At 40.6% G+C, this 24,935-nt stretch overlaps 2 protein-coding genes across 2 annotated transcripts; one reads left to right on the top strand and one right to left on the bottom strand.

Annotated features, from left to right (window-relative positions):
* The first annotated feature begins 379 nt into the window (after window positions 1-379).
* On the top strand, window positions 380-4,541 carry LOC115015079 (F-box/LRR-repeat protein 3). Its single transcript, XM_075074135.1, is given in 8 exon segments — window positions 380-446; window positions 1,510-1,775; window positions 2,038-2,161; window positions 2,391-2,561; window positions 2,876-3,021; window positions 3,023-3,164; window positions 3,167-3,420; window positions 3,422-4,541. Coding segments are annotated over 8 exon segments (1,212 nt in total). The 3' UTR covers window positions 3,464-4,541.
* A 901-nt stretch (window positions 4,542-5,442) lies between these two features.
* atp10b (ATPase phospholipid transporting 10B) lies at window positions 5,443-23,733 on the bottom strand. Its single transcript, XM_029442241.1, has 21 exons — window positions 23,324-23,733; window positions 20,589-20,793; window positions 20,175-20,260; window positions 19,776-19,882; window positions 18,346-18,477; window positions 17,973-18,100; window positions 17,554-17,806; window positions 15,781-15,977; window positions 13,324-13,485; window positions 12,156-12,699; window positions 11,922-12,022; window positions 11,707-11,833; window positions 11,402-11,586; window positions 9,514-9,781; window positions 8,245-8,321; window positions 8,036-8,161; window positions 7,738-7,938; window positions 7,570-7,650; window positions 7,352-7,456; window positions 6,898-7,085; window positions 5,443-5,814 (listed from the first exon to the last, which is right to left on the bottom strand). Exons 1-21 carry the CDS (start codon window positions 23,731-23,733, stop codon window positions 5,529-5,531), a joined length of 3,969 nt encoding a protein of 1,322 aa, XP_029298101.1. The 3' UTR covers window positions 5,443-5,528.
* Window positions 23,734-24,935: the final 1,202 nt, after the last annotated feature.

The following is a 24,935-nucleotide window of genomic DNA, read 5'->3' on the forward strand; positions in this document are numbered from 1 at the left end:
ACACAGAACATGGCTGTAATATTTACAGGCGAGTCAGACAGCTGTTCTTCTTCTCCCTCTGAACTGAGGCAGACTGGAGCTACAGTGACTCACTATCGCCTCTAGAGGAACAAGTGGTATTACAGCCAGGCCGGAGCCAGGACTGTCAGTTAGATGCTGATTTCACTAGAAATCTCTGCAACACGACATATAGACGTCTTTGACATAACGTCAACACTGTTACCTCTTCACATTCTGTTGATAATGTTAGTTCATTGTTTTAAGTTTTTAAGTTTAAATTCTGGCATGTCTTACACATTGAACCTTTAATAAGGAAACGCAGGAGTAGGCTATGCATATCCCCTGTTGATGTAGGTATTCCCTCCATTTCTCTGCATGCATGTTGGTGGTTGGAGATGCAGCCGAGCAGATCCAGGTTTTTCCCCGCTCACGTGTAGGCAGCGCCGGTCAAGCAGTCGCTAAAGCCGAGAGGAGAGCTCATTATGGGACCTGTTCCTGCTGTCCTATATCAGCAACAGCCAGCATTTCTCAAGTCATCTCGATCCATGGCTCCATGTGAACGCTGTCTCCTCCACCGGCAGAACACAAAACCGAGAAGAAAATGTTGTTTATAAGCTGTTCATGTAAGCAACCTGTAAAGTGACCGTTGTTGTCTTATTGTATGCTCATAAAGCGTCCAGATGACTGTAAATGTGTCTACCTGGCGCTACAGGTGGTGCCTTTGTATTCACTTTATTTCAGCTCAGTTCAATTCATAGGTCGATGGGAATGCTTTTAATTACGTGGTAGCCAACAGTTAACTATGAATCATGCTCTTAAAGAGCTGTCTGAAACTACACAGAGTCACCAGAGTATCAAGCTTCAACATGTGTTGTAAATTGTTATAAATAGGCGTTACTTTTAATTTGTCCACATGTTGACACGTTTTCTGAGCTGAGTTTGCTATCATTCACTATCCATCGGTATACAGTATTTGACTCATCCAGTTCATGTTCATGCATGAAGCTTGCGTGATAGTTAACTCAGTAAAGGATGGAACAACATGAGCAGCTTTCAGTGCTCTTTGTCTTCTCACTGAAATTAGTGGTAGATTTATGAAATTGTCTGATAGAATGAGCAGTTTGTTTAATGACAATTATTATTGATTTATTAAAGTCAATACCAGCCAGTGTGCTACTAACATTTAAATCTGGTCACTTTAATATTTTAGGATGCATAGTTGTCGTGTATTGTTGAGTAAATTGTGTAAGTTGTTTTGTTGTGTATCGTGTGTGGAAGACAAATTTTCATTTTATGGCAATCTAATGTTTAGCCTTACCTCTGTTGAAGAAAAGACGAACAGTATTAATATGCTTATTGAAACTTCTTGAGGTATAGGTATTACATAACTATTATCTTTAATGTAGGCACAGAGAGAGAAACTAATATTAGTTTAGGGTAAATTAACATTTCAACATTTTGCCTGGTATGAGAGTGAAGCTACATACAACTGTGACTCTCACATTGTAGCACTATTACAAATCAAAGAAGGAGACGTCCAGCTTTGTTCTGACTTCAGCAGAGGACTGGTCCAGCATCTGTCCCTCGTAGACCGGGCCAGGGCCTCGTCTGTGTGCCGCTGCTGGAATGACGTCTTTCACACCCCTGATCTGTGGAGGAGGTTTGAGTTTGAGCTAAATCAGCCAGCTACGTCTTACCTGAGCTCCACTCACCCTGACCTCATTCAGCAGATCATCAAGAAGCACGCACAGCACCTGCAGTACGTCACCTTCAAGGTAAGAGTCTTCCCTGCTGTCACCTTTTTCTCCTCTCCTTTCACCTCCTCCATTTTCACAACACAGCAGCCTTTAAAACAATATGTGGCTTCTTAATCCAAGCCATCTGCTGCAGATCAGGACGCGTCAACTGCCTTGGCATTAGTGGGTTTAACACATCTAGGCTGAGAATATTCCTACAGTATACCTCCGTCTTTCCTTTTCTTATTTTTGTGTGTTTCTTTATTTTTACCTAAATGGTAAATCGCTGCTGGTAAATCAGGTGGACAGCTGCACAGAATCTGCAGAGGCGGCCTGTGACATTCTGTCCCAGCTGGTGAACTGTACCATTAAGACCCTGGGGTTGATTTCCACAGCACGGCCCAGCTTCATGGATGTGTCTCAGGTAAGAGACTGACTGTGTCTCATACTCACATCTCAACACTTTCACTGCTGCCCTGTTTATTGTTCACAAAGAGCTCACATCATGTCCAACATGTGTGTGTCAATCTGTAGACTAGAATCATCTCTCCGTTATAAAGAGTTGCTGTACAGCGATTGTAGTTTGCTAAAATCTTACACATTTTTGGTATGAGACATTCTGGTTGAATTAACATTGTTTGTCTCTCCTCAGGTCCCACTTTGTGTCAGCATTGACAGTCGTGTTTGTCAACTCAAAGTCTCTGTCCTCCATCAAGATTGATGACACACTAGTGGACGACCCGTCCCTGAAGGTGCTGGTTGTCAACAACAGCAACACCCTGAAGTTGCTGACGATGAACAGCTGTCCTCATGTTTCCCCAGCAGGTCACCGTACTTTTCTTACAAAGGAATTTTCTTGTTTTGCTTTTATTAGTCAGTAGAGAGTCGGCCAGAAATGAAAAGATAGCGAAAACCCCCATTTCTCTGTCAACAAATGTTGCTGGCCTGGCTTGAAGTACAAGTACATGGTCAGTGTATAACATTCCTAGGCCACCAGGATGCTCCATGTTGCTTTAATGACTTTTCAAGTGATTTCATGTCGGAATAAAAGCATGAGAGTTTTGCTATAGTTGTGTGATCTTGATTTTTTAAAGGATCTGTTTCTATTCACATGCTCAGACTTCTCTTTCTGTCATCAGGTATCCTGTGTGTTGCAGACCAGTGCCTTGGACTCCGAGAGCTGGCGTTGAGCTACCATCTCCTGAGTGATGAGCTCCTGCTTGCCCTCTCCTCTGAAAAACATGTAAACTTAGAGCACCTGCGCATTGACGTGGTGAGCGAAAACCCCCGGGCAGACACACTTTCACACCATCAGTAGAAGCAGCTGGGAGGCTTTGGTCCGACACTCACCCAAGGTCAACATCGTCATGTACTTCTTCCTCTATGAGGACAAATTTAAGCCCTTCCGCGAAGAGACTCCCGTCACCCACCTGGCTGGGCAGTTAGCAAAGAGATGCCGGGCCGCATCGGACTGAATTGCCCTCGGCTGGTGGAGCTGGTGGTGTGCGCCAACGGCCTTCAGCCCCTGGATGAGGAGCTGATCCGCATCGCAGAACACTGCAAAAGCTGGACTGCCTTCGGACTAGGCGAGTGTGAAGTGACATGCAGTCGATTCTTGGAGTTTGTAAAGATGTGCGGGGGCAGGCTGACTCAGCTGTCAATCTACAGTGAGGTGTCAAAGCACTAGGGGCTGCATGTGGTTCCCTGATATGATGCCCACCTGGTAGGCTGACATGAAGCCAGAATGTTGCACACTGGGTAACATGTTGGCCTGAGAAAATGCAACACGTTAACTAGCGGTTGCATGTTAACTAAATTCTGACTTGTTGCTGTTGTTTTTAACCTTATTAGTCAACTGGTTAGACACACTTACTCTTACTAACTAGTCAGCATATTTGCCTTGCTGAAAAAGAGTTACAAGTTAGTTTTCTTTCAACTAGTAAGACAAAATGCCAAACTAGTGCTTACCAAGACCTGCACTGGTGGAGGAAACTGATGTCTGATATCAAGGGTATGAAATAAATGCTCAAATGGCATCCCATAAATAATAATAATAATAATAAATACATCTGAATTAACTCAATCGCTCAACGCAACCTTTCAACCATTGTGCGTAAAGGTTGTGGATCTGCCATCTGCTGGTTGCTTATGTTAAATCACACTTCATTATTAATCCTGAAAAGCATTTCCCATAATATTATCAGTGTATGTTGTTTAGTGAACTCCAGGTCTTATTTTGTGATTAAATGTTGTTCTTTACCTTATTGCTACATCCCTCTGAGTCTGAAAGCGCTTCATCTACTCCTCCTTAAATTGGTGTTTTTCTACATTTCCCAGTATACAGTTTGTGAAATCTAAGTTGATGAAAGAATAGTTATTTTTGAACGAACAAACTCCATTCTTGCTGCACTGGAGATGTCGCCCATGTAATGTTTGTCATTATTGTTTTCTTATAATCATCAAGAACAAGATACAACACAACAAAACAAATTGGATCCTGTAATACAATGAACATCACCTGTAGTTAGTAATAGTAAAAACAATGTTGGGTGGGATTTTCCTTTTTAAGTTCTGTTGTCACAGGTTTTCATATGTAGTGAACGTCGAGTTAATTTCTTTTTTACCATATGGTACCATTTCTGGTGCATTAAACAAACAAGGCCCACAGTATCCAGTGCCACACTAACACATCATACATTAAAACAGCTGTAAAGATTGGCTTTGTGTTTATTCATTTGTCACATATAACATTATGTTTACATGTTGTTATGCATGTTCAGCAGTGATATGGTTCCCAGTTCAAGAAGAAGTCTGATTCATTGTAACTGCTATTTATTTAAGTTAGGCTGTATATATTTCTCAATAAACCTACATGTTATATGTTGTTGTGTCTATAATATCGAGCCTCATCTTGGATGTTTTAATGTCTGTTTTTCTGACTTTGTACCATTTGACCTTTCTGCAGCTTTTCACTTTCAACACTAGAGAGCAGCAATGATCTAGGTGGAGGAACTTACATAAGCAGAGCTGCTACTGTATAATGAAGTATGCCAATGATAACTCAGCCCTTTTTTACAAGTGGATTCGGCTTGTGCACACTCCATTTCCATAAAAAAGCTTCAGACTTTGTAGCTTAGAAGTCTTTTCTTCTGAATGTACCTTTTGGCTTGTTTGATCTAGATGCTGCATCTGACACACACACACACACACACACACACACACACACACACACACACACACACACACACACACACACACACACACACACACACACACACACACACACACACACACACACACAGGCCCAGCCTACAGTATACAACATACATTTTTCTATACAAGCAAGTTAATGGAAAATCTGTAAACCACACACGTGTGTTCACCTCAGTGACAGGATGCATTGTGACTGTTTAGGGTATCTAGGTGAGAGGAATATATTAAACCAGCTAAGCATTTTGTTCTGGAAAAGTGCCACGTTTTGGAGGGGTGGGTGGCATGACTAATTGGGTTACCACTGTGCTCTGAAAACCCATCAGGAAAGTAACAGGCTTATGTGTTCACTATGGCAGCTTGTTATAAGAAGAGTAAAGAGGAGGGGGCCGACATAGGTGATGTCACTCATCACCCCAATCAATGATTTGTCACAAAGTCAGAGAGGAAGAGTATTTCACCCTGATCGCATTTATGTAAGGTTCAACCCACAAATTAAAAAGGGATAAATCCACTCACAAATATTTACAATTTTCTGAATAAATAACAATCATTCCTTCAAGGCCTTCAAGTCTCTGTTTCTCACTTGTGGACAGGCCTCTGAAAGTTTTCAGAGATGACATTCAATGTGAGATCATCCCCCATGATATCAGAGGCGGTGGGAGATTGAGGATGAATGTCCGCAGGGGTCCCCAGGGTGGGAGAAGGTGGGTTTGACAGCCTGGAGCGTTTGACCTGTCCGATGCCCCTGAAGCTCCTCCACTCCTTCATCCACTCGTCCCTCGTGGAGACGTCCAGCCGGTCCAGACGCCTGGCTTGCACGAGAGGGGAGGGGGCGATAGAGTTCCTCAGCACGTGAAACGTGTACCTGGGGGAGAGAGTGTGGTGGTGAGAAAGTAGGCCAGTGAAAAATATGCGGCCCTTTGATGTAAATGAGAGCATTCCCTCTAAATATCAGCACTTTCAGACGCATCAGCAACCAGGAGGAAGACCGAGCCGCGGTGCAGATCGTTCCTGGACGTCACAATTACACATTTATTTAATCACAAATCAGGCTAGACTGTCCACAACAACCTCACAATTACACAGCAGGTCACGATCTGCATAAGTCAAATACATATTCCAAAATAATATATAAATAATATAAGTATGAGGTAGACTGGGTTTAAATTGGGCTAGACGGAACAATGTTATCCTTAATATGGTCTTGGTGGGGGGCAATGATGGAAGAAGTATTCAGATCTTTTACTTAAGTAAAAGTAGCAAAACTACAGTGCAGAAATACTACAAGTAAAATAAAATTGTACTTAAGTAAAAGTACAAAAGTATTACAATTAAAATATACTTTAAGTACCAAAAGTAAAACTACTCAATCATTTTTATTTACATACTGCATATGGATTTCTCCCCAGGGATCAGCTCTGATCATCATAATTCATGGTTGATTAGATTGTGTGTCATTAATTTGAATATGTAAGTCATTCATGTTATCAGATACAGTAAATGTAGTGGAGTAAAAGTTACAACAAGTCCCTCTGAGTTGTAGTGGAGTAGAAGTAGTAAAGTATAAAGCAGCATAACATGGAAATACTCAAGTGAAGTACAAGTACTTCAGAATTGTTCTGACTGTAAGTGCAGTACTTAGTTACTTTTCACAACTGGTGTGGAGGGATTTTTCTATTTGTAGGATTATTAGAGGTCTAAAGGGGTGAAAGTATCCAGCATTTCACAAGAAGAAAAGCAAAAATTAGATCATATTATCATTTCCTCTTTTTTTCTTAGTATTTTAAATGTACATATAATAAGAGATAAAAGTAGGAACGGAAAATGGGAGGGACGCCTCAATCTGCAGCTCATATGCTCTTCATTACAATACATAAAAAAGCTACCACGTAACAATGACAAGGGCTCATTAAATTTCTATCCACAGGGAGGATAACAGTGATGGTACCTGGGCAGCAGAGCCACCACAGTCGTGATGGTACAGAGAAGGTAGAACATGGGGTCGGCCATCTGGCTCTGGAGGATCCAGTACGGGTTGGATGGAGGGTTACAGGTGACACACATTGCGCTGTAGGCAAGTGTCACAATGAAGTACAATGCCACACTGGCCAGCATGACTACCCAGTGAACCACTGTCTGCAAGACAGATGCATGAAACAGCAATTAGATATATTGATAACAACCTCATTTGTCAAAAACTGTTTGTTAATGATCCGTTTTTTTATTGCATTTATTTAAAAGAAATACAGTGGATTAATATTACATTATTTTACCATATTATCATTATCACATTAGTTTCAAATGCAGACCTAGCTTAAACTATTTAATGATAAGAGTTTTGGCCCGCTGGGAGCATACTGTGATAATATCTAGAACTAGATATCCATCAGTTCAGCACTCACCCAAGCTTTGATCTCTATTGACAGATGCAGCAGGATGGTAAATAAAGAAATTGTGTTCAAAGGAGTTCCAAAGGTAAAAACATCAATGTCTGAATCCTGGTAAACCTGGAGGGGAGAAAACACATGTAGTCAAATTGTAGGCAAAAAGCAGTAAACCAGTAAAATAGTAGAGGAACGCACCATGACAGAAGCAACATTGCACAATGTGTTTCTCTTACCAAGTATGGAATAAAGAAGCACACCAGACTCTGGTAGAAGGCATCGAGGATGGAAACCCAGAAAGTAAAAAACGTGTATTCCTAAACAAGCACACAGACACACGTTTAAATACTTCAAAATACATAAACTAATCAAAGCATCTACTTTTGTTTGGGAGTGTCACTGACCCCTGCACCTTGTCCAGTCCTGTACAGTTCAGGAACACCCAGCAGCATCTCTGCAGAAACGTCTTTGTCCATTATCCCAAACATGATGGGCGGCACAGAGGTGAAGAAGAGGTTGAAAAAAATCATCAGCCAGTAGTCGATCATGGTATTGGCGGAGAAGCCGCAGAAGAACTGATACCAAAACAACAGGTTCACGTAGGCCTGGGGAACACATTCAAGTGTAGATGATTAGTTCAGAAAATCCAAGCAAGCTGTTGATTCAGAAGGCAGAGCGCTTCCATGTACACACGAGACTCACCACATTCTTATAGAAGAAGTAAATGATCATGTTGGCCAGTCGAGTGTAGCACCAGTGTCCGTGGACCAGGAGAAGTTTTTTCAGGTGTTTGAAGCGAGATATAGCGAAATCACTCGCCATTACCGCCTGCAGATGACAAACAGGTTTGTAAAGTGAGAGAAGTTGAAGAAACAAGCAATATGTTCAAAGCTAAAGACCTCAGTTCAGACCTGCATGCCCTCCTGACCGGATATCCCGATGCCGATATCAGCTGCTTGGATCATGTTGACATCATTTGCACCATCGCCTGAAACCACAGATTGAATGGCAGTTTAACACATTAATACAAATACAATGCATTTATTTGGGAATTTAATGTGAGTTTAATGCAATATGTTTGAAGAAATAGGAAACATTTTTAAAAATAGGGTATATGTTTTATATTTTGCCTATATTTGCAAATATATGCATCAATTTCTCAAGACCTGAATTAACTAGAATTCCCGTCCTTATAGAACCTATTGAAGGGAATAGGTGTCTAAACTAATTTAAAATGTAAAGTCTGTCAGTAAAAAAAAACTTCTGCATCAGTATATACAGTACAGTATATTTAGGCTATGGTATGACTTTGTTTTTATTCAGGGTAGATGAATATCTTCACACTGTCTTGTCTAATGCACAACAATACATTTCTCAGGAGGTTAAATGACTCAGAGCAGGATAAGATCAAGAGCCTTATAAAACCTGAAGAATTACCTTTCTGTTCCCTGCAACACTTTCTGCATTCTCTCACAATAACATTTCTCCCAAACAATGCTTTATGCTTTCCTTCTCATAGACATATTTCACATGCAGCAGACATGTTGACTTGTCATAGCAGGAAAAGCACAGGTGTTACTGATAACATTAACAATGGCCCCTCAGCACGAACAATTACAGGACCCTGAAACTGAAGCAGCTAAATGGAATTCAGCCATCATTAATTTGAGTATTTACACCCGTTCTTTTCCTACTGTGACATGTCAAAAGGTCTTCCCTGAAAAAAAACCTACAATTACAGTATGCCAGCAGTATACTGTAATGCATAGGTCTTCAATAGGGGGTCCGCGACCCTACTGCAGGGGGGTCGCCAAATTGTTTGTAGATAAAGCAAAACATTTTTTATAAAAATATTTTTTTTATAAAACATATATATATATATATATATTTCTTTTGTACATTCACATCCTCCCCACCCCCCGTCCCACAGAACTTTGAAGCAGAGGGTCCCTGTTGTAATACAATGGTAATCTCAGGGGCCCACTCTAATCTTAAAGTGATGTCTAAGTAACATTTCGTGGTATTAAGCTCAAAAACACATGATTTATTTGTCACTACTTTTACACTGTGTTTCTAGTTTCGGTACTTATACACATGCTTTCTTCTGTTTTTCATTGAAATCAGATTAAAAGTGTCAGATAAATGCATTTTCAATTAAGTGAAGAGCTCAAATGTCTTACCAACGGCGAGGGTCATGACCTTGAGTTTCTCTCTGACCACCTTCACCACTCTGCTCTTCTGTAAGGGCGTGACTCTACAGCACAGCACGGTGCGGCAGCGCTTCGCCAGGTCCACAAAGCGATCCTGCAGGTCCGACGACAGAGCCATGGTCAGGGTGTGTCCGTCGATCACCAGAGCGATGTCTTGTCTTGTATCCACATTACGAGGGTCTTCGCTGTACCTCCTCACCTCTTCAAGTGTGCAGTCCAAGATAGAGGTGCACGCAAGCTAGAAGACAACATCTGCTTATTTTGCTGATCACATTGTTTTAAGGAAGCTTTGCATACTAGAGCTGATTAGTTGTAGAAAAATAATTGCCAATAATTTTTATAATCAATTAAGTCATTTTTCAATAGAAAATGCTAAAACATTCTACATCTCAAATATGAAGCTTTTTTTGGGTCGTATGTGATAGTGAAAGGTTGCTCTGATAAAATAAATGACTTAAGGATGAAATCTTTGACCCAAAGAAAATACAAAATTCATATAACATAACTAGGCATCATATTGAGACTTTCTCTGTGCTACGGAGTACAGATTATGGCCTGTGCTGATAAAAGAAATATCACTCTGAGTCATGTTCATGATGTCTGACTATATGCAATTACGAGTCTCTGGTCCCATCAGACTCATCATTGTTGTCTGTAAATAACTCCAGCCTCTTAGCCAAAAGGAAAAGCAACATGATGAAAAAGAAATTGGGTCACATCCTGTTTTTATATCATCTAGCTAATGCTGGTTAAATTGCATTAGTTGTGGTAGGGTGATGACTGTGGGAATGCATCCCTCAGGTGGTCATCGAGTTACAGAGGTAAAAAAAAAAAAGATATGGTCAATATGAGCAAAGGGGTATTTCCCCTGAGGGTTGAATATTAGAGTGGTAATTAGATATGAAAGCAGTAGATATTGTACTGGGGGTATCTCACTCCATTCATCATCAATGACTAGTCCAATCTGAGAGGAGCGCGGCAGTCCCTTTGTTCCAGAAAGCTCCCCATGTATCCGTTAGAGCCGACCGGTAATTTCTGTCTAATTGAGGCGGGATGATTAGACATGGTCAGGTTGTTATGAAGGGCTCATTTCTGTGCTACCAGATCTTTAATGACCTCAGAGAAGCAGGGCCCACACCTGACACCTTATCTTTCTCAGATGAAAATGTGAGGGTTTGACCTTTAGTTAAAATGTAAAAGTGTTCAAAAAGGTTTGGCCATTTAAATTGGAGGAAGACAAGCTCACAGGTAAAACCTCCTGAACCTACTGCTTGGAAAACACATGACTCGTCCTGAACGTCCGTCAAAAAAAAGTCAATGCTGCCCTCGGTAACAAGCTGCATGTGATATGTGATAAAAGAATTACATAAAAGGCCCATGTTCAATAGGAGTTTGTGGTGCTTGTTAGCTTCTAATGCTCGAGGTCTTCACTGTGTTTTGTTTTTTATGCATTCATTTGAAAACTTCAACTTTTAAAATAAGAAATATTTGTATCTATCACTAGTTCATAACACACCCTATTTTATATCTCTTTACACGGATGATATTTTACTTTATTTTCAAAAATCAAGCCAAATCAATACCAACCTTTGTCAAGTTTTTGACACGTCTGGTAAGATCTCTTAAACAAAATCTGTTTCCCCGCCATGTCTTCATGCTAACATAAGGTAACAGGCTTATTAATCTTATTTTCCAAAATGTCGCTTTAAGTACATCAACATTTTCATTTCAGGTTTGGCTTACCAAAACAAATGATAATCTTGGTGTAAGGAATGAATCAGAGATGTAGCACCATTTATCACTTCACAAAAGCAGAAGATAAAAGCAGCTCTGAGTCAACAGACAGGGGCCTCCTCACCTTGTTTTTGCAGCTCATGTTAATCACCAGGTCTTCCTCTTCCAGTAGCCTGCAGGCATAGCCGATGTTGACAGCTGTCTCCGGCTTGTCACCAGTCAGCACCCACACCTGGATCCCTGCCTCCCGCAGTGCCACGACAGTCTCTGGTACACTCTCCTGCAGACGGTCCTCGATGCCCGTCGCCCCTGCAGGAGGTCATATACCGAGAGTCAGGCATGACTCAAACACAGAGCTTATCACTCAGATACACAAAATGTTTCCAAGTGTTTATTATGAATGGTGTGTGTTGGGCTAATGTGTGTTACCTAGCAGGGAGAGGTCTGTCTCGAGCTGCACAGCAGTGTCCATAACAAGCTCCTCTCTGTTGTCCATAGCAGCCAGAGCTCTCTGTCTGTTAACTGTCCAGCTTTCATACACCTTGTCAGTCACAATCTGCAGCACACGCAGAAAGAAGATGAAACGGAGCTCCTCTAGCATAGGCAAATGATGCTGGTAAATAGTAATATATCTGATTGTGCACCTTCTTTGTAAAGCAAAGTGTACGCAGCCCCTCTTTAGCATAGCAGTCGAGGTGATGCTGAGTATCTGCTGCTATATTCTTCTGCTTCCCACTGAGATGTTCTGAGAATGATATGACACAGATTTATTTATATATATTGTTTTAATTATGAAATTAACCAGGGTATCTTAGTATTGACTAATACAAGTAAATCCTTTAATAAATGTGTGTAAATGTACTTTCTCATGCACAGACCTGCGTACGGTGTACTGAGTAGCTCCATGATGGCGTAGTCTGCTCCTTTAGTGTACAACACACACTCTTTGGTGATTGGGTGTCGCACCAAAATAGACATTCTCTTCCTGTTGAAGTCAAAAGTCAAGGTGTCCAGCACCTCAAACACCAGGTCCTCCCCAGACGGGAGCCTCACCGTCACGCTGTCAGGGGTGCGGGCCAGCAGGATGAAGCCATATGCCTTGGCTGCGTACACCAGGGCTGCCTCATCTGGACTCTCTGCCTCATAGCTCAGATTATCTGAGGTCGCTGCAGGATCGTCGCACTGGGATGAAGCTTGGAGCGAACATGTTTGGAGCCCGTCGGTGACTCCAGACCCCTCTATTTTTACAGGGGTGTTAAAATGGTCTTCCTCTACAACTGAGTCCTCTGAGACGGTGCGACTTCTCTTGGGCTTATACTTCCAGGAGGTGAAAATATGGCGAGTAGACGCAGACTTCTTCACCAGGTTGGACAAACTATCCAGTGGGTTGTTTGTCTGACCGGAGCTTGAAAACACACTCTCCTGAGAAAGTAAAGCAAAGAAAACAGAAATTTGAATACCCATATGGTGATAACACAAAAACACTCTTAAAACCTTGCCATCTATTTCCACTCTGCTTCTTTTTGTGCTTTTACCTTTAATTACAAACTCAAAGGAAAACTCACATATTTCTCCCATCTGCCAGACCTGAGAGCAGCACAGTCAAGGGAAACGAGTACTACATTTAATAAAGGCAACCCTGATTGCCCCTGAAAATCTCCCTTTACTATGTGGCTAATTTAGTGAGAACTCTTTGCAACTGGGGCTTTAAAGATGAAAGAAAATAAGTACTGACCACTGATTAAAGAGCAGAAACTTGAAGCTAAACAATTGAAGAGAACTTTCAAAATTAAACTAAATCTTTGAGGTTAATAAGAATAATTTAAACTTAATTGATGTGTGCGTTACTGATTACATTATGGAGATATCACTGCAGTACTGGACACAAGGTTTGTAGATCTATATTAAATAATGAATGAAATAAAGAAGAAGAAAAGTTTGCCATTTTTTAAAATAAGTTTGGAGTTTCTTGAGAACAAATCCTGTGTCCATCTTTCCTCTCCTGACTGTGCCATCTCTACTTCCCATCCACCGTGGAGCGCTCACCCTCTGTCTCTGAGCTGTTGCCGTGGAAACCACCACCGTGTTGCAAATGGCGAGACCCAGAAAAAAGTCCAGGTAAGGGTCTGTCTTCCGGCTGCCGCTGTCGCTTCTATCTGGCCTGCTAATCTGCTGAAGCAGCTTCCTGTCTGGAATCACCTCAGTTTCCTGTTGGAGTAAAAGTTAATTGTTTTTCTTTTCATTAAAACCTCGTGTTGATAAACTGTTTCTTGCTTACGCTCAGCTTTTACTGTTTTGACATGACAGCATTTGAAAAGGTTTTTAGTTTTTAACTTTTTCATCCAGTTATGTTTGTTCATTTATTCACGGGGGAAATAGTACAGGAAGGAGAAGAGGACAGAAGGGAGGCAGGAAGTTTTAATTATTACAACATGAGTCTGCTCTGTTAGAGACACAGCATGGGGAAAACCAAATATAGGCTCTGTGCATCCTCGCTGGAATAAACACAAGACTTTTTCTGTCTCAGCCAGCATCTCCAGGCCTCTGCTCTTTGCCCTGCAGATAAAAATAGACACAGAGCTCCTGTACTGTATATCATAACGGCAATGACTAATCTATAGTGCACGTTTACACTTTATGTGACATCAGTAGTCTGTGCCAAATGGTGCCCAGCATGACCATATGTCCCATCACAGACACAGGGGCAACTTTGGGCCAAAATGGACGTGCTTATCACTGACACCTAGCAGCTCGGCCATCTGCAGCAGGGACTGGGACCACGAGGCCCTTTGACACAAGGATGGGTGAGATTTGGGTTAATAAATGTCAGTTTGACTATTTTGAGAGTGTGTTTAGAAATGTACCAGAATGATTTGAATGCTATCTTAGATCTAGATCTGAGAAACATGTATGACATGTGCATTAATGTACAGATGCAAATTACCACAATTACAACAAAAAGAAGCAGAACATACTTCAGCTTCAGTATTAGCAGTGGTGGACAAAATATTCAGATCTTTTACTGAAGTAAAAATAAGTTTATTGTTGTACACATTACAACCTTTTATTTACTTCAGTATTTGTTAATGATTGCCAAATGATTTGTAAACCTTTAACAGATAGTTAAAACATCCATATACACATTACATAGATAAATGGACCAGAAACTAATTAAATACCGACTGACAAGTATTAACTATATATCTAAATAATGTTCATAGATGCTTTACAAACTATTTATTAACCATTTGAAAAGATAATATAATCATCAGTTGCAACTTTATAATAGACACTCAAACAATGTTTAACTATTAACAAAGTGTTATGTTTTACAAACAATTTCTTAAAGGTTTACAAATCATTTGGAAATTATTAACAAATACTTTATATAGTATATCAAATGCTATATGTGGGAAACAATAAGCTGTCATAGTATAAGTATAGCATTAGATTATAGAAAAATTAGTAAACATGATTAATTATCATGTAATTGTTAACATTAAAATAACTATTAACTAAAGTTGAATTAACTATCATTTACATTAATTACTTATGGTTATTATATATATACTGGATATATATATATATATACTATATGTATATATATATATATATATATATATATATATATATATATAAATTAAATATTACAGATAACAAGGGTTCAATAAAATCTGAACATATAGTAATACATGATTATGATGCTTACAGTTATTTATCTGTATCTTCAAGTAACTAAAGTTATCAATTAAAGTAGCAAGAAATGAAAATACTCAAGTAAAGTACAAGTACCTCAAAATTGTATTTAAGTACTTGAATAAATGTACTTAGTTACTGTGCTGAGTATTAGGCTATATTAATTGTAATGACTTGAGCTGAATCCACTGAATTATTAATATTATTCTTTATCATATAATCTTGTCAGCCCTGTGATTGACTGGCACCCTGTCCAGGAAGTATCCTGCACCTCTCATAGTCCATGCTGGGCTCCACTCACCTAACTAGTTTAATAAATGGATGGATAGATAAAGTTACATTTCCATACTGACAAATGCATCTTGATAATGTTTTTGTGATAAGACATGACCTCAATAAGCACATTATAATTCATTTTCCTTACATTAGCACAGAGTGGTAAGACGAGACGTCTCAGTAGTCGTCCCAGCTCCTTATCATGGGTGTGATTGCAGTGGGCCAGTTCACACATATAAATGCATCATGTTTGATTTTGAGCCATTTATTTATGCTACTCAGTCATGATTATAACTGCAAGGACACTTGTTAATCAAGAAGAATGAGTCTAATTTGTGGGGCCCTCCGGGTGGCCTTGAGTCAACTGACAACTTCACCTCCTGCATGAGCAAACAAAATGCTGATGAACATGTTCCCCTGTGGCAGCTTCGTGTGACCCGGCATCATAATATCAAGACAGGCAAGACCCATGACCTGACCCCACTCTGATTAAATATCTGCCTTTTCTTCCTGACTGAGCGATCATCTTACCAGCGGACTGCTGAAGGCCACATTGCTCTGGGCATTTCCCGTGACCTTGCTCTTGCGTTGGTTGTCATGGTCATATCCTGTGTCTTCAGAATTGGTGTCCTCGGCATGCAGGGACCATCCGGTGTGCGGGGGTCGTGGCCGCTGGTTGAAGATGACCTCCTCCCCTGACTCTGGTTCAAGGACAGCTAGGCGGATGGCTGTAAATCCCCAAAAACATGTTGATACATACAGTAAGTATATTATATTTTATGCACTATATGTCAGGTCATGTTCAAACGCAGAGCGCTGAACCACAACTGCAGCGTCAAAGGACTTTAAAGACATGGATATACAGCCCCACCCAGGTGGATTCAAATGCTCCTCCAAAAACCCTTCAATTCATCTCCAGGAACTCATCTCCAGGATACATAGATCAGTTATACAATTAGACAATACAGCAAATTCTATTTTGTCGTCATTTTTAAAGTATGCATGGTTGTATGTAAGTGTGGGATTGTATTTGTAAATGTGTATGCATGAGTAAAGATATATTTCTAAGTTTCATTATTAATGTAAATCCTGCCTCTATTCGGTTGTTAACTGTGAGCATAAATGTTTATAAACTCAAACTCAAGTCAGATTGAAGTTAGGCAGCACAACTACGAAAGCAAAAAATAGATGTCCCTCTGTTTAGGACACACAATAAACAGGTGAAAAAGGGAATATGTGGATAAGGGTCTCAAAAGAATCACATTTTTGCCTTAAATCCACTTCTTTAAATCTTAACTTGTATTCTGCCGGATCAGGTTTCAGTATAGAAAAGAAGCTAGGCTTGGATTCACAGTGACATGCGGATCAACATCAGAAAAACACGACAAATTAAGTTTCACTTCAGAGTAAACCAGGAAGAGCATTTCAATTTAACACTTGACAAACAGCTCAATCAAAACATATCATGCGATCTCACTTAAGTCTACAGGTGGATAGACGAGACAACTGCTCTTAGCCAAATAGTTTAGTTAAATAAGATAAGATAAGATCTACTTTATTGTCCTGGGTAAAATCTGCCTTGGACACAAATCTGCTGTTAAGAGAATACAACATAATATAGTGCATACTATTATAGCTAATTCTAAGATTAGCATGCTAACATTTAGCCCCTTTTGTCTGTAATGATTTACAGAGTACTTGGCATGCTGATGTCAATAGAGCAATTAAAACATTTAGTAGGATCTTTTATTGATGGAAGGTGCGACTTTTTTACGTGATGTGCTTCCTTTTTACACTTACGTAAAGGTTATATCGGAAAATATTTATTTTGTAATTTGTCATGTTGTGTTTATGTGTTTTTTTTTGTCTCTGTACTCATGTGTCACTTGTAAATGGGATTGTAATCTCAATGTGATTTCCTGAACATTAGCATGTTCACATACTAATGTCCTGTTACAGTTAGCGACATGCATCCAGCTGGCATGCTAAGAGTTATTATGTCAATGTGTTACAGTAGTATGCTAATATTAGTAAATTCCAGTGTTAGTATCTTGCTATGCTAACATTAATCAGGGTGTAATTTATTAGAACCTGTGATGAACTGAAGTGGATAGTATAAGTAGGTTCATCCAGACATGTTTATGTTTCAACGATGACCGAAGTAAAGATTAATTATTCTTCTGTGATGTCTGAATGTTTTTTCTTTTCATGATGGTATATATGAATACATAGGGGCCTACCATGAAAAGTAGTGCTACAACAGCTCTTTTTGGGAACATAAAATGTCTCAGTGGGAAGGTTTACCATTCTCTTTGTGTGGGTACTCCGTGCCCATGATGGAGCATCTGCGAAACACCATCTTGTTCTCAGTGAGGGTGCCAGTCTTGTCTGAGAAGATGTATTCAATCTGTCCCAGATCCTCCGTGATGTTCAGGGTCTTACACTGCACGCGGCTGTCTGTCTCCTCATTGTACAGATCGATGTCATTAGTGATGAAGAAGATCTGACCAATCTTCACCAACTCAATGGACACGTAGAGGGAGATAGGGATCAGGATCTAATGATGGAAAAATGCAAAGGTGAGAGGAAAGTGGACAACAGACACTAAAAGGAAAAGATATTAGAGGAGAATGAGGAGAAAGGAGACAAGAGGAGAATTAATTAAGACATTAAGGAAAACACACTAAACTCTCTCTTTCATACACACAGTCAGACTCCTCCACCTGCAGCAGGATGATCATGGTGAAGAACATGTAGAAGCCAGACAGACTGGGACTGTCCAGGTGACCGTTGCTGTTGGGGACCAGGTAAGGGGGCACACTGGGGAGCTTCTGCAGCCATAAGAAGTGACCTGCATGTGTGAGGACAGGGGAATTAATCACACCGACTGTCGCGCAGGGATGAAAGCTATTTTTGGCACCACTCCTTCCCCTGTCTCCTCCCTCTTCTGGGATGGGTTGTGGGCCTGTGGCCAAAGTGACTGAGTTTTCTTTTCTTTTTTTTAAAATTGGAAATTAAACGTTCCATCATAAATGTAAAATCATTAACCAATCTGTGTAGTGATTTTATGGTAAAGCTATGTAATTCATTACTGACCTACTGATCCAACGAGACACATGGTGAGGAGGAGAATGACGCAGAAGATGACGTTTATGTTCAGCTTCCGCTCTAGTTTGCTGCGCTTGTATCTTGGCCCGTTGTTGTTGAGCATGGACTTGGTTTCATGGCCTTAAAGATGGGATCAGAAGGTGTTGATTCAGTTACCAACAGGCACTCCATATGTTCAAGGGAAATTGTTAATTATAACTTAAAACATGTGCTCATACTGTGTTGGCTAATGCAAGGGAAAAAACAGGGCACTAGGACACTGAGGTCATGTCCTCTGTAATATTTCAGGAAAGTTGGGGGTTTATTATTACACACAAAAACACGTTTCTCAGATTCTGATATTTTTACCCATAGTGGCCTGAATTTAATTCTCACAGCAGACAATTTCACTTGTCATAGTAGGAAAGGTGTAGTATCACAGGTGTTACTAATAACGTGAATACTAATGAAGGGAAGCATGAACAATACCATGAACCTGAAATCATAGCAGCTAAATGGAATTCAGCCATCATTCATTTAATTATTTACTCTGACACTGCTTTTCCTACTGTGACAAGTCAAAATGTCTTCTGCGAAAAAGGCCTTTGTCAGTCAGTCAGTCAGTCTGTGGTTTGGTAAGTTCACAACTTTGATCCAGGCTGAAATATCTCAACAGCTATTTGATGAATTGCCGTGAAACTTTGCACAGAACTCCGTGGCTCCTTGAGGATGAAACCTACTGACTTTAATGATCCTCTGACTTTTCCCTAAAGCAGGTCAAACTTTTCACTTATCCTGTGAAATATCTCAACAGCTACTCAATGAGTGGCACAAAATGTTCCCAGATGGTGCATCATTGTCATAATCAGGTAGACATATTTGAAACGTTGTCTAATACTTTGGTTTATGACCAAATACTTGAAAACTAGAGCCTCAGCTGTTTAGTGATTAGTGCTAATAAACAAATGTTAGCATGCTAACATGCTAAACTAAGATGGTGCACATGGTAAACATTATACCTGCTGCATGTTAGCGTGCTGCTGTCAACATTTAGCTCAAAACCGCTGTGCTTAATTACAGCCTCACAGCGCTGCTAGCATAGCAACACACACTTAGCCTTGTTTGACTAAACGTTTTTAAAAGTTATATATAAAAAAATAAATAAAAACTCACATTAAAATGAAAGGAATTTAGTGCACCAAAATTACACCAATATGTTGGGCGACAAAATGTACAGAAAGTATAACTGAACGTTCATATCATTAAATGTGCTAAAATACTTTCTATATATTTTTCTTTTTTTTTTATAGACAACATTTGGCTGAGGTTGTGATTGACTCATAACCTCAGTAGGCTACTTCTAAAGTCCTGGCCCTTGACAAAAACACTAAAAGCTCAAGGTCAACACAGTGAAGCAGCTGAGAAAATGGAGAATATACCTGCGTACACCACAAAGCCAACAGCGTGGTCCGTGTTCTTCACTGTGCAGCCTCGCAGCAGCAGACTCTGTATTCCAGCGCCCACCTTCTCCTTATCAGGTTTTTCTCTGCAGCAGGAGAGAAAGTGAGAAACCTCCTTTGTACTGTCAGATCTTGTTAGATATTCATTACTGCTTATATATTCCCCATTAGCAATTCCCCTGCTTTACGGCCATAACCGGACAGCATGAGTAGACCAGCTGTAAGAGCTGTGGTGCCCGAGGAAATCGATTATAGTCTATTACAGCCCCAATAATGCCTCTGGTGGCATCACAAAGTGCAGCGAGTGGGTTGGAATTAGTTTTGCTCGGCTGCTCTGAAAGGCTCAAAGGAACTGTGATCTGTGTATTTGATACTCACACATAACACTTGAAATGATTCAGATTGTTGTTGGGCTTTTCACACACCACAACGCTGTTAAAGCTTTCAGGTTCAAATTCAGGATCCTGAGAGATGGGAGAAGGGAAAAAGTCACTCGAGTATGAATGGAAACTTTTTAAATGTAACTTAACCTCAACTTCTGAAGAAGGCTGAAGAAAGGTTAGGTTTAGATTTGTACAGGAAAGATAAGGAATGTGATCCAACAAGTATGTGTTTTCTGTCTGTCATGAAAGGCTTTTACATGATCCACAGTTAACATAGATGTTCAAGAATGTTACAGTCTTTTTCTTGACGTGTGTGAACATGTGTGAACATGAGGCATCACAGAGGGAAGGAGGGTCGAAGACTGTGAAGAAACACAGCAGAGATATTAAACCAAAAGGTATTCCTCACCGAGACGCAGAGGCCAGACATCGCCCTCCTCTGCTTCAGGTTTGTCTCTCCATCCAGGTTGGACGTGTCTATGTGACACACACCATTGGGGTCTGATGTATGAAGGAGCAGGAGGTCTGCAGGGACGATCTCATTGTAAACCACCTTCACAAAATCTCCCACTCGCACATCCTTCCAGCGCCGCTCCATAAACTGTTTCTCTTTCCTGAAATCAGACACGTCATTACAGATTATTTCATCAAGATACACAAGCCCCTGGGTGGCTTTTATATTGATTTTTTGTCACATTCATTAACAATATTGGCATAGTGGGTGTATTTTGTCTATGTTTATACAATCAAATGAAATATTGACTCACTCCTTATGGATAACAAATCACAGCAGCTGCTTAAATTAGGGAATAGACAATACAACCAAATGAAAAATCAATGCTGTTGTTTTTGGAGAGCGGCCCAGATGTGATTTGTGTGCTTTAGAATAAGGAAACTTTTAGAGGAAGACACACTGCAGCACACATTATGAGACGAGGTCTGTTCCCAGGCTTCCCAGAGAGCCACATGCTTTATGTTTATAACCTGCACGTCAAGCTGCCTAACCACCAGTGACAGAGAGCTGCAGGCATGCTGCAGGCATGCTGCCCTGCATGTAGGACCTGATCGGGTGGCTGCCACATAACACCACACCTTGTCTCAAACAAAGCCAGGCGGAGTGTGTGTGTGTGTGGGAGGGGGAATAGGCGGGGGTATTTTTAGTATGTTGTTGTAGAAATATTTTCTCCTGTCAGAAACGTTTTATGTATGCCTTCTGTATGGCATAAAGCCTAATTAACAGTTCCCAGGAAAAGGAAAGACCATTCCTCTAAAGGGTTTTGTGTGCTATCACATTTCCTAGACACGATCGGAAAGTTTTCAAATGTATGTCAGTCATGAGTTTGATACCACTGTGATGTCTGTAACGGTTACAGTAAATACGAAGCTAAAGTCAGTTAGTTTAGCTTGGTAACAATATCTAAGAACAAGTATCTCAAAAGCTCACTAATATAATATTGATTAATATTTATGTTTTAAAAGCAGGCTATGTGTTGGACCTTTTTCTTGCCTGTGACTCGTGAACTTCCTTCAGTATCCGCTGATTGAGCCTAGAAATATTCCAGTGCATAAACTCCAGTAAAATGTCAAATTTGATTTCTAAGCTAACGTGTTGCTGGCTGTAGCTTCATATGTCAGTGTTGTCAATCTTTGCATCAGACTCTCTGCCAGAAATTGGTTTAAAGATTCCACATGCATTGCCAAACAATGTCTTTGTCTTTCTAATCATCAAGTGTTGCTGCTTTTGTGAAAATGGCTACCTGTACCTCTACTGTAGAGGAAATGTACTCTCAGGACTCTTCAACAACAGACAGTCTGTGAGTTGTGGTGACTTAATGTTCTGCAGTGAGCAGACAATACAATGACACATGTTTAACAACCTGATAATACGAGTTAGGATTTAATGAGCCTAATTAATAGCCGTCGTGTTTGGTTATCGGTACGTCTGAGCTCAGGTGGATTGATTGACACGAGTTTGAGATAAGATAAGATGATCATGAAGATAAGGCCCGTCGCGCACAAACACACACACAACATGAAGGGTGATGGGAAATGAAGACGTTAAATCCCTGTCATCTGATAGTCTTCCATGTGAACATGCAATGCAAGATGTGTGTTCCTCGTGCTGTCAGATGGATAAACTTCATTCAGATAGAGAAAAAGAGAAAGTGTGTGAAGCCTAAAATTTATTCTTGAGCTTCTTTTGGAAACATTTGTATACTTCAAAGAAATCCCAGCCAATCGATTCTGTTCTAATCTTTACAAGCCCAAAATGGAGCTTTAGCATCCCCACCCAGCGAGCAATAAGAGACCCACGAGAGCCCGCTCGCCATGACTCAACTGCTGTTTATCTGATTGCGTGAGGCGGAGACGACTAGTGTCCGCTAACAGGCCCAGAGGGACAGGTGTGTTCTCCAAAATGCTACATCTGGGGTCCGCACTTATAGGCCACCTGGACCCTATCACCACACACACAAATATAAACCCACACACATGATGCAGGCTTTTCCCCAGCTGAGGCTGCACTTACCAACATCCCAGCTGACTTCTTGAGAAATTTGAAAGCAAGCAACTGCTGCCTAATGATAAACCCTTCCAGTTGAATGTGTGAGGATTCAGCAGTGGAGAAGCCTCCAGTCTCACATCACATTGTGAGGAAATCCACATCCCCTCCTCCTCTCACTCTACTCCCTAATCACAGCAGCGAAAGGGTTGAAAATGACAGTGTTTATCCTCCTTTGTGAATAATTCATTTTTATTCACCAGTAATTTAAAAATAGATAACCGCTAACCTTACTGTCTTTGCTGACGCAACACCCAGATGAGGATTTCATCAAATGTGCACAATGTGATGGTGAGAGATATTGTTGTGAGGAATAATCTCCCACACATTTTCTATTTCTAAGTCTAAAATTCTCACGGGGTGCTGAAACGCAGAAGAGGTAACACACACACACACACACACACACACACACACACACACACACACACACACACACACACACACACACGATAAGAATCATACACACACACGTGGAGGTGCTGTTAATGCACCACGAGTGCTTCCACTTGCCACATCATGCATGAACAGAACACTGCTTCTATATTATATGTATGTATACGTATGATTGTGTTTGAGGCACGTACCTGCTGTAGATGAAGCACAGAGTATTGTTGATCTTATTGTCCGACTGGTACCTCCTGAAGTCCTCCCAGCCGTCCTTCAGGGCCGCCAAACACATGATGACACAAATGGGGATTAGAGCTACCTCGGGCTGGAAGGCGTTTACCACGGGGACAAAGTTCAGAATAGCCAGGCCAACAAAGTAGATGTTGGCCAGACGGTGAAACTGCTCAAAGAGGTTCATGGGGATGAAGAGGAGAAGGGTGTATTTGGTGGTCTTGATCCCGTTGCCAAGGAAGTAGCGGTTGGGTTGCTTCGCCTTATCCAGGCCCTCATAAGGCAGATTGGACGCTAAATTGCGGAGGTCCTTCTCCCGCGCCCTCTGACCTCTCAGAGCATCTCTCACCAGGGCCAGAGGGCTCCTCCACGTCATGGCTGCTTCTTCTTTTCCTTTTTTCACCAACTTTTCCTTCTCATCCTCTCAATACTTACAGCTCCTATGAGTTGAAAAGATTCTCCTCAGGAACCATACTCTCCTTAAAAGAGTCTCTCTCTTTGTGTGTGTGAGGCCTAATGTCAGGTTAAAAATAAGTGACAGCACACCTACTCTTCCTCTGACTCCGCCCTTCGCATTGACAGGTGTGTTTGTATTCCTTCCATTGTCACTGTTCAATTCTCACTGATAAGGGCGGCTGAATACAGTCAGACATTTAGCTGCTCCAGTGACTCAGCTGATTTGAATTTGGCCGTCAATAATCTAATTTCAGCAGAATTATTTAACCAGTTTTCAACTCTTTAAAATAGTCCTTCACACTGCAGAATTATGAGTTAATGACTTGCATAGTACAGTAGTCTTTTTAATACTTAATAATACACATTGATGTTGTCCTTGAAAATTAAACACAAAAAACACTAATACTCTATGCACAGCTGACAATATAATATTTGCAGAGCAGAAAATTGGTGCAGTGGGTCATAAGGAGATTTGAACTGACAACACAATACCAAGCAGAGCGCAACAACTGCTCGGGGCAAACATATATGAAGAATGGGAATGAACACAGCAGAGGGAATTTACACACCCCATTCAGGAGTATACAGATGTCCATGATGTTTAAACACTATGAAGATGATAATTAGCAGGATTTATTGGTTATGGTTCTCCATATCCACTGAGGTCAGAGGTCAACTACAGAACGCTGAATGATTTCTTGCCTATAGAAGACACTTTGGAATTGGGTGATTGAATCTGTTTACATGTATGTGTGTGAGACTCTCACGTATGATTGACTACAACAAAACAGCTTCTTGCACAGATGGCCTACATGTAGGATGCCTTCCACTTCCTCATGTTGACATATGTTGTGTTTTCCAGAGCAGGCAGAACCTGTTTAAACAGGCCAAATGTGAACTGGGTGACTCATTTATTTTAGTTAAATTTAAATTTCAGACACAGTTATTGCCATACTAATGAAACTATATGTACCTGGTTAGTATTTGATACACAGCATAGAGAGGCATTATCGTAAACCTTCCTCCAAATGGAGATAAATGAACCTTTATTGTCTTTTTTAACAGATGCCATGCTCAACCTTGCAGGTGATTTATTATCAATCAAAAAATGTAAATTATTTC

Source organism: Cottoperca gobio, chromosome 10 (assembly GCF_900634415.1).
Source record: "Cottoperca gobio chromosome 10, fCotGob3.1, whole genome shotgun sequence".
NCBI classification, from domain to species: domain Eukaryota; kingdom Metazoa; phylum Chordata; class Actinopteri; order Perciformes; family Bovichtidae; genus Cottoperca; species Cottoperca gobio.

Excerpts from the sequence above, each read along its gene's own strand:
- atp10b (XM_029442241.1), bottom strand. The coding sequence starts at position 23,733 with ATGACGTGGAGGAGCCCTCTGGCCCTGGTGAGAGATGCTCTGAGAGGT. Across the intron at positions 7,457-7,569 it reads GCTTCTTTATTCCATACTTG|GTTTACCAGGATTCAGACAT; the intron begins GTAAGAGAAACA and ends TCTCCCCTCCAG. Across the intron at positions 7,086-7,351 it reads CAATAGAGATCAAAGCTTGG|ACAGTGGTTCACTGGGTAGT; the intron begins GTGAGTGCTGAA and ends TCTGTCTTGCAG.